The sequence below is a fragment of the Marmota monax genome, unplaced genomic scaffold, assembly GCF_021218885.2.
Source record: "Marmota monax isolate L192 unplaced genomic scaffold, Marmota_monax_Labrador192_F-V1.1 WCK01_AAM20220418_F8-fsc00001, whole genome shotgun sequence".
Taxonomy (NCBI): domain Eukaryota; kingdom Metazoa; phylum Chordata; class Mammalia; order Rodentia; family Sciuridae; genus Marmota; species Marmota monax.
Genome location: NW_026693777.1, coordinates 45016857 through 45041938, shown reverse-complemented (window position 1 = coordinate 45041938; position 25082 = coordinate 45016857). Strand labels below are relative to the sequence as shown.

The 25082-nt window shown below is 33.7% G+C and overlaps 1 protein-coding gene across 3 annotated transcripts in view; it reads left to right on the top strand.

The window, feature by feature from the left end:
* The window catches only part of Ubr1 (ubiquitin protein ligase E3 component n-recognin 1), a 157887-nt gene that overhangs the window by 117653 nt on the left and 15152 nt on the right, over nucleotides 1-25082 (top strand). For 2 of the 3 annotated variants that reach the window (XM_058584728.1, XM_046460969.2), the window contains exons 32-42: nucleotides 574-667; nucleotides 1559-1708; nucleotides 5553-5650; nucleotides 8241-8334; nucleotides 9642-9790; nucleotides 12496-12551; nucleotides 13463-13559; nucleotides 16438-16505; nucleotides 18281-18431; nucleotides 22425-22512; nucleotides 24087-24220. In XM_058584728.1, the coding sequence (XP_058440711.1) occupies nucleotides 574-667; nucleotides 1559-1708; nucleotides 5553-5650; nucleotides 8241-8334; nucleotides 9642-9790; nucleotides 12496-12551; nucleotides 13463-13559; nucleotides 16438-16505; nucleotides 18281-18431; nucleotides 22425-22512; nucleotides 24087-24220 (1179 nt within the window). The remainder of the gene's footprint in view (nucleotides 1-573; nucleotides 668-1558; nucleotides 1709-5552; nucleotides 5651-8240; nucleotides 8335-9641; nucleotides 9791-12495; nucleotides 12552-13462; nucleotides 13560-16437; nucleotides 16506-18280; nucleotides 18432-22424; nucleotides 22513-24086; nucleotides 24221-25082) is intronic. The other variant, XM_046460970.2, reaches the window with a different exon arrangement.

Genomic DNA, 25082 nt, shown 5'->3' with positions numbered 1-25082 from the left:
TGTGTGTCAGGTTCTAATTAAGTGCTTTATGTGTATGTACTTACTTAATCCTCACAACAACCCTGTGAGTTAGTTACCAGTATTGGTCCCATTTTGCAGATGAGGGAACTGAGGCACAGAGAAGTAAGTAACTTGCCCAAAGTCTGTGCTTTTTTCTACTAGATTATAATACCCCTCAATATCCCTTAAAATCATCATCCATTCAAATTAGTCTTTAAAATTGCAAAGGAAAATTGATCTTAAATCAGAATATCATTGCAGTGACTAAGCTAATGAAGCTTAAACCTAATGTTCAAAATTAAAATGTAAACAAAAGGTTGAGTTTTTATTAATCTGCACTGATTTTAGAATCATACCTGATAGTCTTGTTTTATATTTACCTCTTTGTTTTACTATTAATAATATATATCCTCCTTTCATAATATTGTGATACTTGGATATTTCTAAGAAGTGAAAGTTTGTGGATTAGAATTTTAGACCTGATGACCTCTCTTTCTTCCCCAACCCCCATTCCTTTGTTATAATCTTGGAAGAGATGAATTCATAACTCTTCCTTTTGTGTTTCTGAACCAGAAACCCTAGACCCACTTTTCATGGATCCTGACTTGGCCTATGGAACTTACACAGGAAGCTGTGGCCATGTAATGCATGCAGTATGCTGGCAGAAGTAAGTTGTTCCTCTGACATGTTCTTGAAAGAGACTAGGAACAGTGAAGTTCACTACAGGCCACAAAAAGGCATGTTTTCTCATGTCTTCTTCCTTTTTTTCTTATTGGAATAATTCAAACAGTTTTAATTACTAATTCTTTTTGCATGATACTAATTGTTATATAAGCCGTGGAAAATATTTTATAAAGCTCTCAATTTAAGATTTTCAGGGACTAGATATAATTCAGGTAGAACACGTGTTCAGCATGCTGAAAGCCCTGGGTTCAATGCCCAGCGCTGCTTTAAAAAAAAAAATAAATAAAATAAAGTGTTCCTTACTCCCTCTGTTTGCTTTCCACAAACTAATCAATAGTCACATTGTTCATCAGTATTCACATAAAAATAATAGTAATCCTCATTTTAAAAAATCTCAAAAACAGTGAAAGTACCTTGAGACAGGACAAGAAGTCTAGTTTTATGTCAAAAAAAGATAAAAATTTAGAAATGCAATTCCTGAGAAATCTTTTGTTTAATAGTTTACCCACTTGGCATTTAATTAAAATATAAAATTTTTCTATGATAGCCCTCACTAATGTAGTTGGTCCCTGGAAACACATATGTCAACATTGCTGTTGATAGGAGACAAGTTATGATTCAGTAAATTAATTTTATTATAAATTTTTATCTGCCATGATAAATTTTCCAATTTGCCCCCCAAAAAGTGGGAATCCTATTTATTTCATAATTTAATGTATATTTTTTGTATATAAGTTTTACACTTGATCTTAGTTAAAAAGCTGAGAAGCAATGTACATAAGTTCTAAAGATGTTTACTGGAGAAAATTTTTCAGATCTTTGTACTTGGATTAAAGCAAGTTCTAAAAGTACACGTGTCTTTGGAATTTTGCAGGTATTTTGAAGCTGTACAGCTGAGCTCTCAGCAGCGCATTCATGTTGACCTTTTTGACTTGGAGAGTGGAGAATATCTTTGCCCTCTTTGCAAATCTCTGTGCAATACTGTGATTCCCATTATTCCTTTACAATCTCAGAAAATAAACAGGTATATTTTAATTTATGTTTTGGTTAATTTTTTAAAACCTATATTTAATCTTTTAATTTATGCTTGTTTTGTTAGATTATTAGTTTCTTTTTTACTCTTTAAAGAAATGAGTGTGTTTTATTTCATAACTTAAATCATATTTTAAAATAAAATTAAAAGCTCCATTTTTTGGTCTTTAAGATAACTAGAATATTCATTTACTTAAGTCAGTAGGTTGTGCATATATCTTCCAATCAACATTACAGTAGAACTCTGTTCTCTGCCTTAACACTCACAGGAGAAAAGATGTGAAAAAATTCATTACTTTCATTACTTGCTATCTGAACTTCTATAACTCTAAAGGTCTTTGTATTATTTTTCTAATTCTATTTTTTTTTTTAATTCAAATGCTATGGTTTTAGACATCTGGGAGAAAAGCTAATGATAAAAACACTCATTGTATATGTTTCGATAATAGGTGAGCCTTTAGGACTTCAAAATTTCTGTATTCTGATAATCTGTAAATGGGATTACAACAAATATTCATTTTTTAATGACAACTGGGTTTCTTAACTATTTTTATATTCTCACTTTTCATTTAATAATAACAGTACTATTTATACTTGTTGGGTTCTTTTCAGTGATTTCGTAATGATAAACCCAAGTTCTGCTAAAGGAAATGGTTTGTTGTTTTAAAAAATCACCTTTGGGCTCGGGATGTAGCTCAGTGGTAAAGTGCTTTTCCTAAGTCTGAGGGCCTGTGTTTGATCCCCAGTACTACAGAACACCAGCCAACAACAACAAAACCACCTTTAACATGTTTCCATAGCAAAAAATGTTAAGAAGTGATATGTATGTCAGGCAGAGTCAAGTAATAGTTGCTGTATATCTACTATTCCGTGTCTTTGGAAAACCTGGTTTACAAACTGTCATCTTCATCTTCTTCCAATTTGTTGGGAGATAGAAATATAGGAAGAAGCGGGCTGGGGCTGTAGCTCAATGGAAGAGCGCTTGCCTAGCATGCCTGAGGCACTGGGTTTGATCCTCAGCACCACATAAAAATATACAAATAAAATAAAGCATTCTGCCCATCTACAACTACAATCAATCAATCAATAAAAATTAATAAAAGAAATATAGGAAGAAGGTTGCATCAAAAAAACCCTATTTCATTTATTCAGTAATTAATGTATTCTAGGCACTCTTCCAAGCGCTTGCTACCTTATGTTGTTTAATTCTTACAGTAGTGTACTGAAAATAGATACTGTTATTTCCATTTAAAGATATAAAGAATTAGAGATTATGAGTATTTTTTACTTCTCCCAGAGTTATACACTTGGAAGACAAAAATAAAAATAAAGTGAGTTTCAACATCTTATTAGTCTGCACAAGCCTTAAAAAAAAAAAAAACACTAGTGTTCCCTTTAATAAGGATTATGAAGCATGTAAATAATTCTCTAAAGGAAGACTCAGCAACTTTCCTTGATGTCTTTAAGAATAGGATGCTTCAGGGCAGTCCTTTCAAAAGTCAGAAAAACTGATTTTTACAACCAGGTCTCTTAGAACCCTGAAACGCTTACTGTCAATAATAATTTTGTTAACTCAGAATCTGACGTGTATAATTGTACATAACATTTTTATTAGATGCATCTATTTGCCTTTCTGTTTTTTTAGAACACCAGTATGAGTATAATAAAAATAATAAAGTTAAAAGTGTATGAGGAACTTTATCAAAAGTAATAATTTTTTTTAAATTTCATTATCTAATAACCATTATCTAATCAAAATCTAATATGAATTCATCAAAAAAATAAAGCTAATATGCTAAGGTTTTTTGTTTCTTGTGGTACTGAGGATTGAACTCAGGACTTCACACATGCTAGACAAGCACTCTACCTCTGAGCTACATCCCCCCTAACCCTTTGAATATTTATTTATTAATTCATTCGTTTATTTGTTTATGTATTTTTGTGCCCGGGATTGAATCCAGAGGCACTTAATGGCTGAGCTACATCCCCAGCCCTTTTTATATTTTGAGATGGGAGTCTCTCTGAGATACTGAGGCTGGCTTTGAACTTGCAATCTTCCTGCCTCAACCTTCTGAGCTGCTAGGATTACAGGCATGTGCCACTGTGCCTGGCTCCTGAGTTTTTGAATGATTGATTTATTGATTGGTACTGAGGCTTGAACCCAGGGTCTTTAACCTGGTAGGCAAGAGCTATACCACTGAGCTACTTCCCCAACTCTTTATTTTAAGACAGGGTATTGCCAAGTTACCTAGGCTGCCATCAAACTTGGAATCCTGCCTCAACCTCCTTGAGTAGCTGGGATTATAGGCATATATCTCTGCACCCACTATATGCTAATATTTTTTAAAAGAAATTTAGTTATAACCAGTGATAATATCATTCATTTTTGAGAATCAAAAAATGTTTTGGTCATATTCATGCCCTAGTGTGCAATTTTGGCACAGTTCACTATATATTTTAACTCAAAATTCTTTAAAAAAAAAAAAAAAAGATTGTCCTTTCAATAAACAGATTCCTCTTTTGTAGTCTTTTTTTAAATATATTTTTTAGTTGTAGTTGGACACAATATCTTTATTTATTTTTATGTGGTGCTGAGGATCAAACCCAGTGCTAGACAAACACTCTACCACTGAGCCACAACCCCAGCCTCATTTCGTAGTCTTTTTTAGTAAAATGGTTTCTGGTCCTCATGGTTCTTAGCACACTGGATCATATCCCTACCTTTATGAAATTTACATTCTATGAAAGAAAGGGTGGCAATAAACAAATACAAATAGCTGAGTACTGAGAAGTTCTATGAAAAAACTAATGTAGCAGGGTATAAAGGGCTATAAAAAGGCTAGTTACTGTATTGTCAGGGAGCTCATCTCTGAGATGATAACAGTTCATCTGAATGAAGTTAAGGACTAGTAATGTTGCTGTCTGGAAGAAGAAAATTCTAAGCTCCGGCAATATCAACAGCAAAGGCCCCAAGTTAGGAACGTAACTGGCATGTTCAGGCACAGGAAGAAAACAACATCTTGGAATGGACTACCAAGGAGGAGCCAGATTATAAAATTGTAAACTCATAAATGAGCTAAGGCAAGAAGTCAGAATTTAAAATTTTACTTATGATGGGAAAACATTGGAGTATTTTGAACAAGGGAATCATTATCTAATTTATAGTTTTAGAAGCTCCTTTGGGCTGCTACATGATAAATTCATACTTGAAAAAAAAACAGGAATGGAAGTAGAAAGAACACTTAAAAGTCTATTGAAGTAGTTCAGGTTAGGAACTACTAAGGTGGTCTAGAGTAATAAAGGTAGAAGAAAGTGATCAACTTTTGAGATAGTTAGAAAGTAAAACTGTGGGGCTGGGGATATGGCTCAGAGGTAGAGTGCTCGCCTAGCATGCATGAGGCACTGAGTTCAATCCTCAGCACCACATGAAAATAAAATAAAGATATTGTGTCCACCTGTAACTGGAAAAATAAATATTTTTTTAAAAGAAAGGAAAACTGTGATACTACTAATAGAGTGTGAGGGAATCAGAAAAGTCAATAACAACCCCTTGTTTTTTACTTGAGAAATTAGAATGATATTTTCATTTACTAGCATTTCTTACTTCTGAGTAATGGGAGTATGGGGTGGTGTTTTACTCTTTGTACTTTTAAATTCCCTTCCTTCCCAAAAATCATTTAAATGCATGTTTCTATAACCTAGAAAGTTAATCTGGAGAAATTTTGATATTTTTATATAGCCATCTCTATTCAAGGAAAGACTCTGCAAGTTTGGCTTTTTACATTGATTTGGTACCAGTGGATTTTTCAAATAATTCTTAAATGTCATTTTTTCAGTGAGAATGCAGATGCTCTTGCTCAACTTTTGACCTTGACAAGATGGATACAGACTATTCTGGCCAGAATATCAGGTTACAATATGAAACATTCTAAAGGTTTGCTTAAATTTATGTTAGCTGTGTGAAAATTGTCTCAGAATCATTGATTTTTTTTTAAAAAAAAGTTATTATTATGGTGAAATATAGTTCACAAGCACAAATTCGCTGAATATCATGAAAGACAGGTTTCTAAGGCCAAGACTAAATTTGGTCTATATCATTTTCTTAATGCAGTTGTTTTTCATACTGTCTGGCAGAATAGACAGTGATTAAAAGTCAGACTGACTGATTTAAATGTTAGATCCAAGACTTATTCTAATCAGCAAGATTCACTTACTGGCTCTGTTGTTCTTGGGCAAGTTACTCAAGTTCTCTGTGCTATAATTGAGAGAGAAGTGTTGGCTATTAAGGCAATGTGCTTAAAAAAGTATAAGAGGCGTTTTTAAAATTTAACAAAGAAAAGTGTTTTTCTTTATTCAGCTGTGAATCAATAAGATGAAGAAGGCAAAGTACAATTTTTTGTTTTTGTTTTTGTTATTATTTTTCTCTTCTCATTTTTTGAGATTATGTCTTAACTGTGTTGCCCAAGCTGGTCTTGAACTCCTGAGCTCAAGTGATCCTTCCACCACTGCCTCCTGAGTAGCTAGAACTACAAGGCAGTGCCACCATGTCCAGCTTTAAAAGTCTTTTAATTCTCATTCCCTCATTGGAGTTAAAATTGACGAAAACTGTACCTAGAAAATATTTCAGAATATTTCTAGGTGTTTTACTCAAAATATTTATGTCTTATCTTTATCATCCATACCCACATGTATTTGTCCAACTATTTCCTGATTATTTCCCCCTCTGCCATGCTTTAACTGTTTACAACCTTTTAGTTATGTGCATTTAGGGAAAATGAAGAATGTATACAAAAGCTAGAGATCAAAAATAGGAATTATGGTTTTATTTCTTAATACTATAGTAATCTAAGTTATCGAGTATTAAGTGTTTAATTGTACTGTACATAAAAAAGCATTGTAAAGGCTTTATGTTCTCTGCCTCATCAAACATGTATTTTATACAGTTCAGAGAATGTTACAAGAGGAAATAGCATTAATAACCATATTTTATAGTATAAAATAATAGGTCTTATAAAGCTTTAAAGAAGAAATAGATTCATAGAGCCTAAAGTAGTAAAAGAAAATGTCATGGAGAAAATGGAATTTGAATTAACTTTGGATCAGATTTGTATGTGTGGTAGAAATAAAAGAGAGCTATCAGGTAGAGAAAGGAGAAAACATTTTTAGGGAAGTATGAATATGGCATTTTCAGAAATGTAGAAAAAACCTGGCATACCTGAATTGAGGGTACACAGTGGGGAATAAGAGGAGAGCACAGGGCAAGGTTATAGAGGGATATGAATAAAAATTTGGACTTGGTTTTTAGAAGCAGAAAGAGGGAAGACAATAGTTGGCAATGTATGAGTCTGGCAGTGATCTATCAGTTTCCTTTCTTCCTCCATTAACTTAATAGCAAAACCTTTTTCACAATTGGTGAGTATAGAGTAACATTCTGTATGCTGAAAAACTCCTTAATGGAAGACCTTTTTTTTTTTTTTTTTTTTTGCTAAGAAACAATTTAGGGCATGTACTTACCATTTGTCACTTCTTTTCAGCAGTAAAAATTCAGCATACAAGACTCTTCTCATTCTTTATTTTTAAATGGCTTGGATATATGTGAATAGTTTATTTTTATTTATATTTTAAAAGTAGATGAACATGCTGATTGTACATCCTTATATTTAGGTCTCAAAAGTTCAGCCTTAGTTTCACATGTTTTTTGTCATTTTGGTCTTTAAATGATTTAACTGGAAGTCTCAAACATGGCTTTAAGTGGAAAGATCCCTTTATTATTTATCAGACAGCATGACTAGAGGACAATAAAAAATACGAGTGATTAGTGTCTTTAAGAATACTAATTTTTTTAGACTTCTGTATTTTTAATGGAAGAAAATACTGAACATAATCTAAAAAAAACTGTTGAAATAAAGAACTTAAAGGAAGAAACCACAGAATGATTAAAAAATTTTGAGCAAGTGACTAGCATTTTTTTCTGGTAACTTTTTTTTTTAAGGTTCCAAAAAGAAAGAGAAAAAAGAGTATAGAGAAAATAAATATTTGAGGAAATAATGGCTGAAAAGTCCCCACATTTGGTAAAAGATACACATTCAAGTAGTTCAGTGTACTTTAAACAAACTTAAAACCACTCAGACCATCATAACCAAACTGCTAAAAACAAAAGATAGATTATTCACTAACATATACTGCTTTGCTAAGAGGATACATATGCAGTGTTACTAAAAATGGAAATACAGAGGAAGAGTTGCTGATAAGGAAAAATAATCTACTAGGTGAATAGCAAAATGCAGAACTGCATTGTATAATATTATCTTTTGTTCAAAACAAAATGGTATGTGTAACATTTCTATGGAGAAAAGAATATCACCCAAATGTCATGTTATTGTCTGGTGGGAAAAGTATAGGTGGTTTTTATTGTTCATTAGCATTTTCTAGGTTTTCTAAAATGATCATGTATAATTTTTAAAAAAAATTATTGTCAGAACTAAAGTTATTCATTATTTTTCTTTTTCCTTTTAAATTATTAGGAGAAAACCCCGTAATTCCTGTCTTGTTTAATCAAGGAATGGGAGATTCTACTTTTGAGTTTCATTCCATCTTGAGTTTTGGAGTTCAGTCTTCGTAAGTATCTAAATGGTTAAAAAGTTTGTAAATGGGGCTGGGGTTGTGGCCCAGTGGTATAGTGCTTGTCTAGCATGTACGAGACCCTGGGTTCGATCCTCAGCACTACATAAAAATAAATAAATAAAATAAAGGTATTGTGTCCAACTACTTCTAAAAAATAATTGTTTAGAAAAAAAAGTTTTTGTAAATGGCTGTGAAAATAAGAATGGGAAATGATTCTTTCCTCTTTCTTCTTTATTTGTAAAATTTTTCCTTTATCCCATTTTTCTTTCTTTTTCTCTGGAGTTTTATTTGTATTAGTAAAATTAAGTGGTTTGATATATAATATCTCTAGGTAACCATTTTTGACCAGCAAAAAAATGCCAATTCTGTATGGATCAGAATTTAAGAGACCTTACTTAAAGTCACATTTTACTTTCCCTGAAAAGCCTCAGGTCATACCCCTGTACTCATTTTTTTTTTTCCATGAAAACAAAACTAGGGGCTGGGGTTGTGGCTCATGGGGCTGGGGCTGGGGCTCAGCAGTAGAGTGCTCACCTAGCACAGGCGAGGCCCTGGGTTCGATCCTCAGCACCACATAAAAATAAATAAATAAGGGAATTGTATCCAACTATAACTAAAAAATAAATATTTTTAAAAAAAGAAAATAAAACTAAAAGCAATGTGCTTCCTTACCTACTTCACATGGATATTTATGTGATAACACTTCAAAAAATATAGTATGCTCAAATCAGGTATTATTATTTTATGAATATGACTATCTAGAATACTTTTCTCTGGTTGTATTCCTTGTTTATATTATCTGTCCCATTACTACTGAAAATACTTATTACAAGTAGAAGTTCATAAGACCAAAAATTATCACTCCAAATATGTATTATTTGTCACACATACACATAACACACATTCACACACATACACACCACACATACCCCTCTTATCGATGAGTATGGAAGTATTTCTTGGTCTCTTTCCTGATCATCAAAATGTATTAGGTCAGATCTGTTTCCTTTGAATTTTATTCCCCAGTTTTTCCCTTTGGATCTGAACTCTTCCAGCTATAATCATTTACTGGATCTTTAATGATAAAGTTATATGGGTCATTATCATTGTATAAGAGATATTTAGCTTTTCCCATCTTATTGAATAAATCTTCTACAGGGGTTCTAATCTGTAATTGGACAAAGAACAGTTTACTTAAGTCAAAAGGAGTTGTTTCTGTTGCTTCAATACCTAAGGAGCCTTCTTGGGAAAATAGCCCTTTTTACTAAATTATTGTGTAACTTGTTTTGTTTTATTTGTAGGATCAAGTATTCTAATAGTATCAAGGAAATGGTCATTCTCTTTGCCACAACAATCTATAGAATTGGACTAAAAGTGCCTCCTGATGAAACAGATCCTCGAGTCCCCATGATGACCTGGAGCACATGTGCTTTCACTATACAGGCAATTGGTAAAGTCTGTAAGAAAACTGGCTTGGAAACTGGGCACAGTGGCACACACCTGTAATCCCAGCTACTCAGGAAGCTGAAGCAGAAGGATAACAAGTTCAAGACCAGCCTGGCCAACTTAGTGAGACCCTGTCTCAAAATAAAAGGGCTGGGATATAGCTCAGTGGTAGAGTACTTACTTGCCTGGCATGCAGAAGACCCTAGTTTCTATTCCCAGTATTGTACACCTAAGCCCAGTGACTCCAGAGGCTCAGGTAGGAGGATCCCAAGTTTAAGGCCAGCCTAGGCAACTTAGTGAAACCATATATGAAAACAAAAAATAAAAAGGGCTGGGGATGTTGCTCAGTGGTAGAGTATCCTGGGTTTGATCCCCCAGTACCAGAAATACTACAGGAGCAGGGTAGCCGTGGAGGGAGGGAAGAAGGAAAGAAAGAAAAAAAAATTTTGGTTTGGAGGTTTTAGTGAAACAATTTTGATTGACTAGAAAATTATTTCTTTTCCTGATGGCACAGAATAGTTTGCCTTGCTTAAGCATTACTAATATTTCAGTATAGTAGTGTGGCCTGATGCCATTAGGTCTGATCATTTTTTTTACATTGATCTCTTTTTAACTACCATAGTGACCATAAGCAGCACAAGTTAAAATTATTTTAGGGCTGGGGTAGTAGCTCAGTGGTAGAGCGCTAATCGCATGTGTGAGGCCCTGGATTCCATCCTTAGCACCACATAAAAATAAATAAATAAAAATGAAGATATTAAAAAATATATATTTTAAAGGGATAGCAAGAAGTACACTATAGCCAAAAAGTGGCACATTTATGACACTAGCAATGAAGAATCAACTCAGAAATGCCCAGTAATTTTTGTTTATTTTATACTTTGAGAGAAAAGAAAAAAAGGGCTGGGGCTGTAGCTCAGTGGTAGAACGCCTGCCTTGCAGGTGTGAGGCACTGGGTTCAATCCTCAGCAACACATAAAAATAAATAAATAAAAAGATATTGTGTCCATTTACAATTAAAAAAAAAAGAAAAGAGTAAAAAAAAAAAAAGAAAAGAGAGGGAAACCAAAGTTACCTAAAAACCTTATCAGAAAAGGGAAATCTGAGATAAGAAGAGACAGATTAGCAAACTGAAACTAACCAGGTCTGAAGGGGAAGGCTTCTGTCAAATATTTTGCCATGTTGGAAATTTCCCATCAAAAAGCAAACCAGTGAAAAATCACTTAGATTTTTAAATTAGCACATTTGCTCATTACAATTACAAAATATAATACTATATAGAAGAAAATAACAACTCTTCTTTTTGGGGGGTACTGGGAATTAAACCCAGGGGCACTTACTTAACCACTGAAACACATCCCCAGCCCTTTTTTATATTTTATTTAGAGACAAGGTCTCACTGAGTTACTTAGGGCCTTGCCAAGGCTGGCTCTGAACTCATAATACTCATGATCCTCCTGCCTCACCCTCCTGAGCTGTTAGGATTGCAAGGCATGCACCATCATGCCTGGCAATTAAGAACTCTTTGTTCAAGCCACTTTAAATCTACTGTGTATTTTATTTTTGATAATAATTTTTTTAGGAACTCACTGTATTTTCTACACTTTGAAGTATTTTTATAACAACATGCTGTTTTATATTTTGAATTAAGTGCATGGACGCCTCTTTATTACCCAAAACTTTCCTATAGCAGTAGACATCAGATTTTAGGAATCATTTCCATAGTTTTGGTATTATCTTCTTTTTTCTATAAATATGTTCTAATTCATATATATATTTAGTTATAGATGGACACAATACCTTTATTTTATTTATTTATTTTTATGTGGTGCCGAGGATCAAACTCAGTGCCTTACCCATTGCAAGTACTCTACCACTGAGCCACAACACCAGTCCCTGTTCTAATTCTTTTTAAATTATACTTAAAAGATTATAAAGTTACATGCATCTGCCTTACACATTATTTTTAAGCAAAGTGAGTTCCTGTTACATATAAAAATTACTTTTAAAAATTTTTGTATAAAAAAGATATTAAAAGGTGGACCAGGCTGGAGTTGTGGCTCAGTGCTAGAGTGCTTGCCTAGTATGCATGGGTTCTATCCTCAGCACCACATAAATATAAAATAAAGATATTGTGTCTACCTAAAGCTAAAAAATAAATATTAAAAAAAAGAAAAACCAAACCCAGGTATTTTGGTTTTTTTTGCTAGAGTTCTATAGGAACTTTATAGTTTATACTAGTAATTTATAGATTGTCTACATTTGCTTCTTTACTGTTCTCTCAAAAATGGGGAAATTTTGGCATATACAAACAATAAGACATTGAAGAAGAAAACTGCAAATCATCTGATCAAAAATATAATTAATTTAGGGCCCAGGGATATAGATCAGTGGTGGAGCTCTCCCCTAACATGAGCAAGGCAGTGGGTTTAATTATAATTCTGCATGCCTATAATCCCAGTAACTCCAGAAGCTAAGGCAGGAGGATTTTTTAGCCTAGGAAATTTAGTGAGACTCTGTTTAAAAGTAAAAAATTAATAGGGCTGGAAATGTAGCCCAGTGGTAGAGCACCCCTGGGTTCAGTCCCCAAGACCCCTCAAAAATACATATACATGTAAAATTCAAGAACATTTAATAGAAACTAAATACAATATATAATTGTAGCAGCATTCTGGATTTATTATTTTTATGTTTTTCTTATTTTTTAAGAAAATCTATTGGGTGATGAAGGAAAACCTCTGTTTGGAGCACTTCAAAATAGGCAGGTATGTATATTTCAACAGGGTTTATGTAATTCATGGAATGCTTTTTTAAATCTCTTTTTCTGTAAAGAAAGCAGAATTTTGTAGGGCGGTAAAAAAGAGCTGCTTCAGTCTCATAGGAAATGGCCTATGTTTTGCACTTTACAGAATTTACTCAATCTTAGTGGTTAAATATATTTCACACAGAGATTTCAGGTGATACTTGATTACTTTTCCTCCCCTTCTCTGTATATTGACAAATCAAAAACCTGGCATCTCCTGTGTTTTTCCCTCTCACTGATTTTTCACTATCATATTGCATTAAATATATGCTGGTTGAGTTAGGAAAATTATTATACTGAATTCAGGAATAAAATTAAGCCATGATTCCTTGATGGATAGATACTACACAATTTACTTCTGCCTCAGGCCAACCAAAGCCTTTTAACATAGGCAACCCTGGAAAACAGTATTAAAGCAATGTGCTCAGTAGCCCTGTGAAGATAAATGGACAACTGAAGATTCCCTAAACTATTTTCATTCTAACCATTTTCCTCTTACTTTCCCGACAGTCAGCATAGCAGACTTGTAGTCCACAGTGTGCTTCCCATCCTGCTATTAGGGAAGCAGATGTATTTCACTGGTTTTCTTACCGTCATTTTAGAATTTCTAGAAATACATTTGCACTGGCTTCAATAGAATAAATTGGCCAGACATTTAAGAAAATGACACTGAATAAAATGGATACTCAGCCAAGCGCACTTGCACATTGCCTATAATCCCAGCCAAATACCCCTGGGTTCAATCTGATACAATTAAAAAATATATATATACACACATACACACACATGTATTAGAATATAAGTTTATGATATATAAGTGTGGTGTCTTTCTTCATCATTTCACATTTTATCTTCCTCTTACTTACAATCTAGCATAATGGTCTGAAAGCATTAATGCAGTTTGCAATTGCACAGAGGATTACCTGTCCTCAGGTCCTGATACAGAAACATCTGATTCGGCTCCTATCAGGTACAGTCTGAATTATTATGTTTTTAGTTACGTGTATTTTTCTACTGCATTTCTGGCAATGTATTTCATTAGGAAACAACATAGTACAGTAATTGTTAGTACTCACTAATGAAATGTTAATGCCCACAACAGGTTTACCAAAAATAAATAAATAAAGCACATAGCTATCACATTAGTACTTGTAATTTTGTTTAAAAATCAGGTATTTTCCAAGTATTTTTAGCTTATATTCTTTGTATTCACCTAGTCATTGAAATAGTATCCTCAACCACTAACATACTTGTTTCCCAAATCTGGTTAGAAAAGGGATAGACTTGGATAGAAAGGGATAGATCATTTTAAAATTTTATTTCATTGTTGAGTCAAAGTCATGTAAAATAATAGAAATGCTAATTGTGATAATGTCAGAACTCAGGCCTGTGTTGTTGTTTTATAATAACTTTATTTATGTTTTTATGTAGTGCTGAGTATCGAACCCAGAGACTCACACATGCTAGGCAAGCGCTCTATCACTGAGCCACAACTCCAGCCCCAGGCCTGTGGGGTTTTTTGTTTGTTTGTTTGTTTGTTTGAGAGATAGGCTGTAACTATTTCTTGATGATTTTCTTGCAGTTTAGCAAGCTAGAATTATACTAAGGGCCCATATGATATTCTCAGTATAAAAATAAAAAGGATGTGTTTACATTTTGGTGGTCTGCATTTCCATTATGCATTTAAAGTCTACAACAATAGTTCCTCTGGACCCAAACAGGTCAGCCTTAAAAAGAGCTATTTATAAATCAGTTTGTTCATAAATTCAAAATGTCATGAAGGGGAGTTTTAGCTTGTTCTTCCTAGATAAATTCTTACCAAATAAGAATTATATGAGTTTTTTAAGTTTTAAAGCCAGATATAGGGTTTTTTTTCCCACCCCCTGGCTAATTAGCAGTCATTTTTTTTCCCCAAGATAGAGCAGCTGTTTACCTTGAAAAATTGTTGAGGTCAGTTTTTCCTCTTTACTGATCCCCACAAGCCTCTTAGGAATCTCTTCTTGAGTATCTTTCTGCTCACTCTGATGATATGGTGATTCCACAACTCATCTAAGGCTGCCTCCCAACTTTCATTAGAACTTTACAATGCTTAGTTTTTATTTTTTTCAAATTAGTTTCCAATTGTTCCTGAATTAGCTCATGTTACTAGGAATCTAAGATTGAAGTATTCTCCTAGCCACACATTTCGAAAGTTGTTTGTTTATGTCGCTTTCTTTTTTCTCTTGTTGGCCAGTTGCACAGGCCCAGAAATTTCATGTTATACATACCTGTCTTTGTTCTTATGACCTCTTCCTGTTATTGAACAGTTTATCATATTTACATAGTTCTATTTTGTTTTTTAATCTTTTGGTATCTCTTTCATTCATAATCTAGATACCTTGTTTTACTAGGACTTCCAAGCAGTCTCATTGCATTTGTGTTTATTGCACATTATGGGATTTATAATATTCAAAATATCTCAAAGTAAGCACCAAACCAGAAGACTAAACATCATTACAGATGACAGAGACTAAGATGATTATGACAGCTAATAGTTTCTAATTAGCAGTAACTGATGGGATTGTTGTGCTTTGATTTGTATTTCTGTGCCTATTATGAAATTTTTTCGTGCAAAAATTTATTAGCAGGGGCATCTTTATTTATAAGGCATTGAAACTATAAATAATATATAAAGAAGTGTAAGATGTGGTCCCTGCCATGATAAGATTTTTTTTAATTAAAGAAAACATTATAACACATTAGAATATCCAAATGCCCATATGTGTCCTTCACAAATACATGTTTGAAAAATTGAGACAAGAAAGCAATCACTATGGGTCTTTGTTGTTATCTCCTCTAGCAGAGGGCCAGATTTGAACTTGGCCCTGAAGGGAAAGTACATAATGAACAAGTTTTGAAAAATAACTTTGCCAGGTGCAATGGCACATGCCAGTAATCCCAGCAACTTGGGAGGTGAGGCTGGAGGATAGTAAGTTTGAGGCCAGCTTCAGCAACTTAGTGAAACCCTGTCTAAAAATAAAAATATGAAAAGGACTGGGGATGTAGCTCAGTGGTAAAGCACCCCAGGGTTCAACCCAGAAGAGTAATAAATAATAATAGTTTTTATTAAGATAGAATTAATTCCTTTGTTGTAAAATAACATATAAATCATTCCTGTTGATTTGATTTCTTGATTTCACTTCCTTGCTACTCTTTCCTGGACTCTGTGGTTTATTGCTTTTCCTTAGATACTGACCAGATATGAAAGATCATAGCTTCTGACCTATCTGCATTTTCCCCCAGTCATCAGTTCACTTAAACCATTATCAGTTTTATTGAGGAGAATCTTCTGCATCCTCATTTTACCTAAATTGCTTTGCACACTCTCCCTCCTTCCCACCCCAATCTGTTCATATAATTCATATCATAGAACATTTAAAAATGTGCAGTTTGGGAGGATGGACGTAGAGAGGACTTTTTAGGAAAGCAACCCTTCTTTTTCAGCATTTTTTGGGATGTGGGTTCACTGCTGGAGATTGAACCCAGGGCTTTCTGCATGATAAGCATGCACTCTACCACAAAGCTACAGCAACTATTTCTTGAACAATCTCTTTATTTCAGTTATCTCAGTTCATTCACCTTTTCCTCCTAAATCTTATCTTTCAACCCTTAAATTGTATTCAAGGCTTTCTTATAGCCTTTTTATCAGTTCAATTTATCTCTTTGTGTTTCTTATATCTTAAAGGTACAATATACTAGTTTCTGTATTTTATAACTGTGTTATATTTTCATCTTAGGTGCTTTGGTTTGCATTTTATTTAACTCTATTGTTATCTTACTAACGGAAATACATTAACTTTTTGTTTTAGTTGTTCTTCCTAACCTAAAATCAGAAGATACACCATGCCTTCTATCTATAGATCTATTTCATGTTTTGGTAAGTGTTTAATTTAAAAAAAATTTTTTTTTCCCCTTACTGGGGATTGAACCCAGGGTCTCAAGCATGCTAGGCACGTATTTGTAAGAAAAAAAAAATATTTTTAAGTCACCAAATTTCTAATTTTATGTTTAACTCATTCAAATTTATGCTCTCTGTTCAAGATTATAAATTATTGGTGTTCCAATGGGATATTACTCAGCCATAAAGAAGAATGAAATTATGGCATATGCCAGTAAATGGATGGAATTGGAGAATATCATGCTAAGTGAAATAAGCCAGTTCCAAAAAACCAAAGGCAAAATATTCTCTCTGATATGTGGTTGATAACCTACAACAATGGAGAGGAAGATTAGAAGTTCTTTAGACTAAACAAAAAGGGAATGAAGGGAAGGGAGGAGGGATAGTAATAGGAAAGACAGTAGAATGAATCAGACATATCTTTTCTAGCCTTGTATATAAATATATGATCAATGTAACTCCACATCATGTACAACCACAATAATGGGATCCTAATTGGAACAAATTATACTTATTCTATGTATAATATTTCAAAATATAGTTTACTGTCATGAAAAAAAATTAATTATTGATATTAAACCTAAGTTTAATAACCTGTTTGTTCTCTTATGCATTCTGCTTATAAGTAAATATACATTTGACTGAGACCATCAAAACCATTTTAAAAATGAAAGTACATTTATATTTTACTTTGTAATTAGTCTTGTTGGTTATATTAGTTTATATTTATTCAAACAAACTTTTACTAAATCTGTATTATGCTTCCTTTCTCTCCCCTCTTTTTTTTGTGGGGGGATGGCAGGTGCTGGGGATTGAACTCAGGGGCACTTGACTACTGAACCACATCCCCAGCTTTATTTTTTTTTGTATTTTATTTAGAGACAGGGTCTCACTGAGTTGCTTAGCACATTGCTTTTGCTGAGACCAGCTTTGAACTCATGGTTCTCCTGCCATAGCCTCCCAAGCCTTTGGGATTATAAGCATGCACCATCGTGCCCGGCCTTTCTTCCCTCTTTTCTTAACTTTTTTTTTTATTATTATTATTATAAGCAGTGAATGACAAGATGAGCTATCTTTAAAAATCGTTGTTTAGTGATAAGGACCAGGCCATAGGTGCATTTAGTGTTTCCCAAAACATCTGTGGACAGATGGCAACTAGATTGTGAGTTTCTTGCAAAACTTTTCCATCCTTGTGATGATCTCATTTCTTTAAAAACCAAATTCTGTAAAGGAAGCAGTGGTGAGGTTGGGAGCATGGAGTTTGCAGTTATAGGGTTAACCAGCATCCCTACCCCTACCCCCATCCCCACCCTCACCACCATTCCTCTAGGCCTCTACTGGGTGATTGTCAACCCTGACTCTTTTGAAGTCTCCTGGAAAAATTTGGAAAGAATGCTGATAATTGGACCCTATCCCCAGAGATTCAGATTTGGTTGAACTGGGTTGAAAGTGTAACAGTTCTCCAAGTGATTATCATGTTGAATCATCTGTTGAACCACACAGTTAACCACTACCTAGAACACAAATGAGTAGACTCAGAAAAGGGATAACATTTGCAGATGACCTTTGTCTTCCATTTATAGTACATTATAATCTAAGATATTCTGTTGAATAACTAGAAGAAAAAGTGGTCATTTTAAAAATAAAAATACCACAAACAGTGCAGCATCTATAGCCCTTTGCATTTAATTATGAGATTAATCTGTGTTGGTCTTTTGTTGTTACCCATGTTGATGCCCATTTTTCTCTCATAGGTAGGTGCTGTGTTAGCATTCCCATCCTTGTACTGGGATGACGCTGTTGATCTACAGCCTTCATCAATTAGTTCTTCCTATAACCACCTTTATCTCTTCCATTTGATCACCATGGCACACATGCTTCAGATACTTCTTACGATAGACACAGGTAAATCTCTCATGGGGTGCTCTAAATGTTAATTTATAAAAAACATTTGCCTGTGTTCTACTGGCAAATTTAAGTATGCTTATAGTTAATCATATTTCTAAGTGTTCTGTTATATGTTTTGTTGAATGATTATTCATCTGTTTCTTTACAGATGCCATTTAAACATACAAAGGTAGAATAAGTATGAAAAGGATTATTACCTGAAGATACTTGATTGCCTAATTTGTAGCTGTTCTGCAGATATTCAGAGACCATTTAAATCTACTCCCCCACCCCGCCAATTTCTCATTTTCATGGTCTCTCCAAGGTTTCTCTCTACCTCAGTAGTCCTGTCCATGAAACTATTCTTTTTTCCTCCAACTAGAATGGGTGGTATTTTGTTCACTTTGTAGTATACACCATATACTCCTGTTTTGTAGTTATTTGTGATTATAGCTTATTATTGTTTCCCTGCTTTTTCTTTCTCCCTACTTCTCCATCATCAGTTTAAGTTTCCTAATGGAAGAGAACAATCAAACTCGAAAATCTTCCCTGTTATCAAGTGTCTAGCAACCTTTGTTATACTGAATAAATACTCGTTGATTTTTGAATGAATGTGCAATTGAGGATACATGAGTAATGCAACAGTATGAAATTATAATTATCCTTTCAGAGTCTGATCTTCAATAGAAAATGAAGTTTGGTTTTAGCTAGAAGTGACCAGTAAGGGCTACTGAAAGTTCAGATAAGTTAGAAGACAAACAAATAATTAAAGTGATATTAGAATAAAAATTAGCACATGTGAATTTACCCTTTGGTCCACCAATTCCACTTCTAAGAATCTATCGCATGCAGTAGTGGTGCATGCCTATAGTCCTAGCTACTGGAGAGGCTGAAAAAAAAGATTCTCCTGAGCCCAGAAGTTCAAGGCCAGCCTGTGCAGCAGACTGTCTTGGGGGGGGGGGGGGGGAAGAATCTATCCCCAAGCTTCTCTAGGGCAAAAATATGAAATGACATAAGTATAACATTATTCATAGTATTATTATTTAGAATAACAAAAAGCCAGAAACAATTAAGCTATCCATCAATGGGTGAATAGTCTGTGTATATCATATATGGATGTGCTATGCAGCTATAGATAGAAGTGAATGAAACCTGTTTATGTGAAGTGATATTAAGTGAAGAAAAAATTGGAAAACATTGGCAATAGTACACAGTTCCCTCATGTAGGGTATTTTATGTGTTTATATGCTTATGTATATTTATATTTGCCTATGATTTTTATAAAAGAAACAATAGAAACTAAAAAAGGTTGCCTCAAGGGTAAGATAAAAGACACAGGAATTTGAGCAAAGATTCCAATGAATATTCTTTTTAGTTTGATTTTAAAGCCCTGTAAGTGCTTTATTTAACTAAAAAGTAATAAAATAGGGGGAAATAATTTTTAAAATTTGAAAATAACAAATGAAATTTTTTGAAGCATATCAAGAAAATGATTACTTCACATGACTTTAAAACTTAGTATTTTATCTGCACTTGCACTGGAATATACTCTCACAACAAAAGAATATGCTTCCCCTAGATCTTAAATTGGATTTATATTAATGGTATTGTTCATAATTAGTGTTTTGTTATTTTGAAATTATTATAGGTAATTTTTAGGATAAAACAAATTAACATCATTGAAAACCAAGAGTACACAGCAGAAGAGAAATGAGTAAAAATCAGAACAGCAAAGCAAACTCCAATAATATTTCAATCAAATCCCAGCAAGTTATTTTGTGGATATGGACAAAGGATTCTAAAGTTTATATGGAGAGATGAAAGACCCAGAATAGGCAACTCGGTATTGAAGAAGAACAAAAACGTTGGAAGGTTGACAATACCCTATTCAAAAATTCTTACTTGTTGATAGGAGTACAAAATGGTACAGTCATTTTGGAAGATAGTTTATCAGTTTCTTACAAAACTAAGTATTCTTATCATTTGATCCAGCCACTATGTCCCTTGTTATCTACCCAAATAATTGAAAACATATATCTACACAAAAACCTGTACATGGTGTTTATAGCTGGTTTTTGTTTATTCATAATTGACTTGAAAGCAACCAAGATGATTTTTGGTGGGTGAATGACAAATTGTGGTTCATCCAGACAACAAATATTATTGTGTCTACCTATTGTCAAGCCATGAAAATATATAAAGAATCATATACAAAGTGAAAGAAGTCAGTCTGAAAAGGAAACTTACTATATGACTCCAACCACATGACACTTTAGAAAAGAAAATGTGAAGATAGTAAAAACATAAGTGGTTGCCAGGGGTATGGGAGGAGGAGATGAAATAGATGGAACACAATGAATTTTTAAGGCAGTGAAACTAGTTAGTACAATACTACAATGATGGATGCATGTATGTTTGTACCAACCAAGAATGAACCCTATTATAAACTATGGACTTTGGGTGATAATGATGTTTCAATGTAGGTTCATGAATTATAAAATATCTACTATTCGAGTGCTGGATTTGAAAATACATATATATATATATATATTTTTTTTTAAGTTGTAGTTGGACATAATACATTTATTTTATTTGTTTATTTTTATGTGGTGCTAAGAATCGAGCCCAAGGCCTCACATGTGCTAGGCGAGCACTCTACCGCTAAGCCACAACCCCGGCCCTAGTGCTGGATGTTAATATTGAGGAAGATTGTGTGTGTGTAGCAACAAGATGGTTTATAAGAATTCTCTGTATTTGCTGCTCTATTTTGCTGTAACCTAAAATTACTCTAAAAAATTTAAAATACTCATCTTGTTACATGAATACATTTATCAAACTCATCAAGTAGCTTACTTAATATTTGCAATTAATCATAAGTAAAATTTTCTTCAAATACCCCCTCCCCCAAAAAAAGAAAACAAGGAAAAAACAACTTACACAAACATTGGACTCTTTTTTTCTTCTTCTTCTTTTTGGTGCAGAGTTGAACCCAAGGCTTTAGGTATACTAAGTACATACTCTACCACTTAACTATACTCCCAGCCCCAAACTCTTAATATTTGAATTGAGGAAAATCAATATGAATTTATAATGTTTTCCACTTTTTAAAAACAAAGTGTATACCTCTTAAGAAGATCTTATTTGGAAAATGAAAAGATCTACCAATATTCAAGACAGATAAGACAAAATCATTTGGGGTAATTTTTAATTGGATCTTTCAGATGAATGAATGCAGAAGCAAAAGAATTTTTTAACTTTTTTTTTAGTTGTAGGTAGACACAATACCTTTATTTTATTTGTTTTATTTTTATGTGGTGCCAGGGATCAAACCCAATGCCCCACACATGCTAGGCAAGTGCTCTACCACTGAGCCACAACCCCAGCCACACAGCAAAAGCATTTTTAGAACAACAGAGTACTAGCCCAGGCATAGTAGTACACACATGTAATCCTCACAACTCAGGAGGCTGAGGCTGAGGCAGAAGCACTGCAAATTCAAGGCCAGCCTCAGCAGTTTAGCAAGGCCCTAAGCAACTTATCAAGGCCCTGTCTTAAAAGAAAAAAATTAAAAAGTGCTGGGAACTGCCAGGTGTGCTGAGGCAAGAGGATCACAAGTTTAAAGCCAGCATCAGCAACAGCAAGGCACTAAGCTACTCAGTGAGAACCCTGTCTCTAACAAAATACAAAAAAAAAAAAAAAAGTGCTGGGAACGCAGCTCAGTCGTAAAGTGCTCCTGGGTTCAATCCCCAGTAACAAAATAATAAAAATAAAGCACTATTCAAATGTGCTATAACCATCCTCATCCCTCAAGCAAACTGCAAGGTAGGCATTTTAATCTCTATTTTAAATACAAGAAAACTGAAGTTAGAGAACTTAGTGACTTATTCAGAGCCTTAAAGTAAGAAGCAAAGTTGGCAGTTACTGGAAAGGTTTTGGAACCTTGAAATGAGATGCAATTTATAAACTAGATAGCCAATTCACAGATTAATCTTGGATTGTTTCTTTTTTCAGGCCTCCCCCTCGCTCAGGTTGAAGAAGATAGTGAAGAAGCTCGTTCTGCATCTTCTTTCTTTGCAGAAGTTTCACAATATGCAAACGGGTGAGTAACGTTCCATTGTCTAGTCTACTTAGATAATGTTTTAATAATTCTATGTCTTTGTTCAGTTATTTGGCATATAACATTTTTTGGTATCGGGGATTGAATCTAGGGTGGTTAACCCCTGAGCCACATCCCCAGTGAGTCAGTATCTTGCTAAGTTGCTTTGGACCTCACTAAGTTGCTGAGACTGGCCTTGAGCTTGCAATCTTCCTGCGTCAGCTGAGATTACAAGTGTGTGCCAACACGCCCAGCTGGTACTATAACTTTTGAACCATTTTAATTCCAATTTTTAAAAATCAGTTAAGAGCATTTAATATGTGACTTTGCTAATAGGATAGGCTTATCCTGTGGGGGAATGGGGCTTATTTTGATGATTTTACCTTAAAGTTTACTTAAAGTTGTAAAGTAGTACAGTAGTAGGTTGGAATATCAGCTACTTTTTTATTTCTGAGACAGAAAGAAGTTCACATCTTTACCCTCATTCTGGGAATGTAGATAAAAGATGACAGAATTGTAACTAATAGCAGAATTTAGAATTTTAAGTAAATACAGAAAATAGAAAGCAGGGTGTCCTTTCACAGTGAGCTATATAGCTGATGTGCTTATCAGTAAATGTATTTCCTATATTTTGGCATTTATATTTCAATATGCATATAACATACAATTATATAAATAATATACAATTATATAATGTATAATTCCAAAATTATGTACCTCTAACCTCTATATAGAGGTGAAAACAAAAAAATATAATTGGCATGCTTGCTAAATTTCATCTACTGCCAGGTTCTCCTCTTTTGTTTTTATCTTCTTCACCAGTCTTCTTCTCCCCCCCACCCCTGTTTTTTAAGTTAATAGACTTTGTTTTTTAGAGGCCTTTTAAGTTTACAGAAAAACTGAGCAGAAAGTATATAAAGTGTTCCTATTTATTCCCTCCCACCCCCCTCATCTTTCATTATTGTGATATATTTGTTAAAATTAATGAACCAATGTTAATACATTTTTATTAACAAAAGTTCATAGTTTACATTAAACTCACTCTGCTGTACCATTACAGTATAATATAGAATGGTTTCATTGCCTATAAATCATTTGTCAATTGTAATACAGAAGCCAGAAAAATATTATTTCTTTAGTGAAACTAGTTGCTTCAATTAGTTATTGAGAAATTTTTTTTCTCCATATTTCATTACAAGAATTTTTTATCTCAGAAATTTTTTATCGGCTTTGGCAACTTTTATATTGAATAGATAACTATTGTGAGAGTCAAGATTTTTTGAGGTGGATTTTCTTACTGCAATTTTGTTTTGTTTATCTCCACCTAGGAAAGAAGAGAGCAGCTCTATGCTTTAAAAATCTACATGGTAAAGATATAAGAGTTGGGTTTTCTTTAGGAAATGTAAACACTGAAGCTATTAACTTGCTAAGTGTTTTATTTTAAATGTTTAAAAATTAAGTGGGTAATAAACTATTAAAACTATTTAAATGTTTGTATTTTTAACAAGGGATATGTTTAAAATTTGTAGGTTTGTTCTAATAAATATTCTCTCCTATTATGGAATTATTGTCTCTAGATGCATTGGGTGTGATATTCCTGGCTGGTATTTGTGGGTCTCGTTGAAGAATGGAATCACCCCGTACCTTCGTTGTGCTGCATTGTTTTTCCACTATTTACTAGGGGTAACTCCACCTGAAGAACTGCTTACCAGTAAGTAGAAGAATGAAATCACAAAATAGAAAATGGAGACTTTTTTTGTTCTTATATTCAAGCTCAAGAATACAAGGTTACAGTTGTGGTGCACACCTATAATCCCAGCAACTCTGGAGGCTGAGGCATGAGGATCGAGAGTTCAAGCCAGCTTCAGCATATTAGCGAGGCACTTAGCAACTCAGGGAGACCCTGTCTTTAAATAAATATAAGAAAAGGCTGGGGACATGGCTCAGTTGTTAAGTGCACCCTGGGTTCAATCCCCTGTACCAAAAAAAAAAAAAAAGAATACAAGGTTAGAACAGGCAAAACCATTTTCCCACGCCCTACATCTTCAATCTGTATTCACTCTTATCTGCCACTTCTCTGATGTAGGTTAAAATTGAAGCCAAATTTTAATCTGCATTGTAGATAACACTCATAATCTTACAGAACCTACTTCTGGTTTCTATTAATGTATAGCTTATGGGCTTGAGTTTATAAAATACCTGCATGCAGAATATAACTGATAGGATATATAGGAAATTAGAGACATTGGTGCCTTCAGGGAAGAGAACTATTAGGCTAGGTTGAAGAAAGACTTTATTATATTTTGTTATTTGAATTTTGAACATATGACTGTATTTTAAATGCTGCTGGGCAAAGCATGCTAGAACCAACCAAAATCACATATATTTAAGCAACAAGGTCATTTCTTTCTTATTTACTTGTCTCTATATCAAGACCAAAATAGAGGTTTCCTTATGGCTTTGTATGGTTAAAAAAAAAAAAAAAACAGAACTTTTACATGATTTTGAAAGAGTCACCAAAATTGTTCTGAAATTATTCTTTTTTTCCTTTGAGAATATATTAACCATGTCAT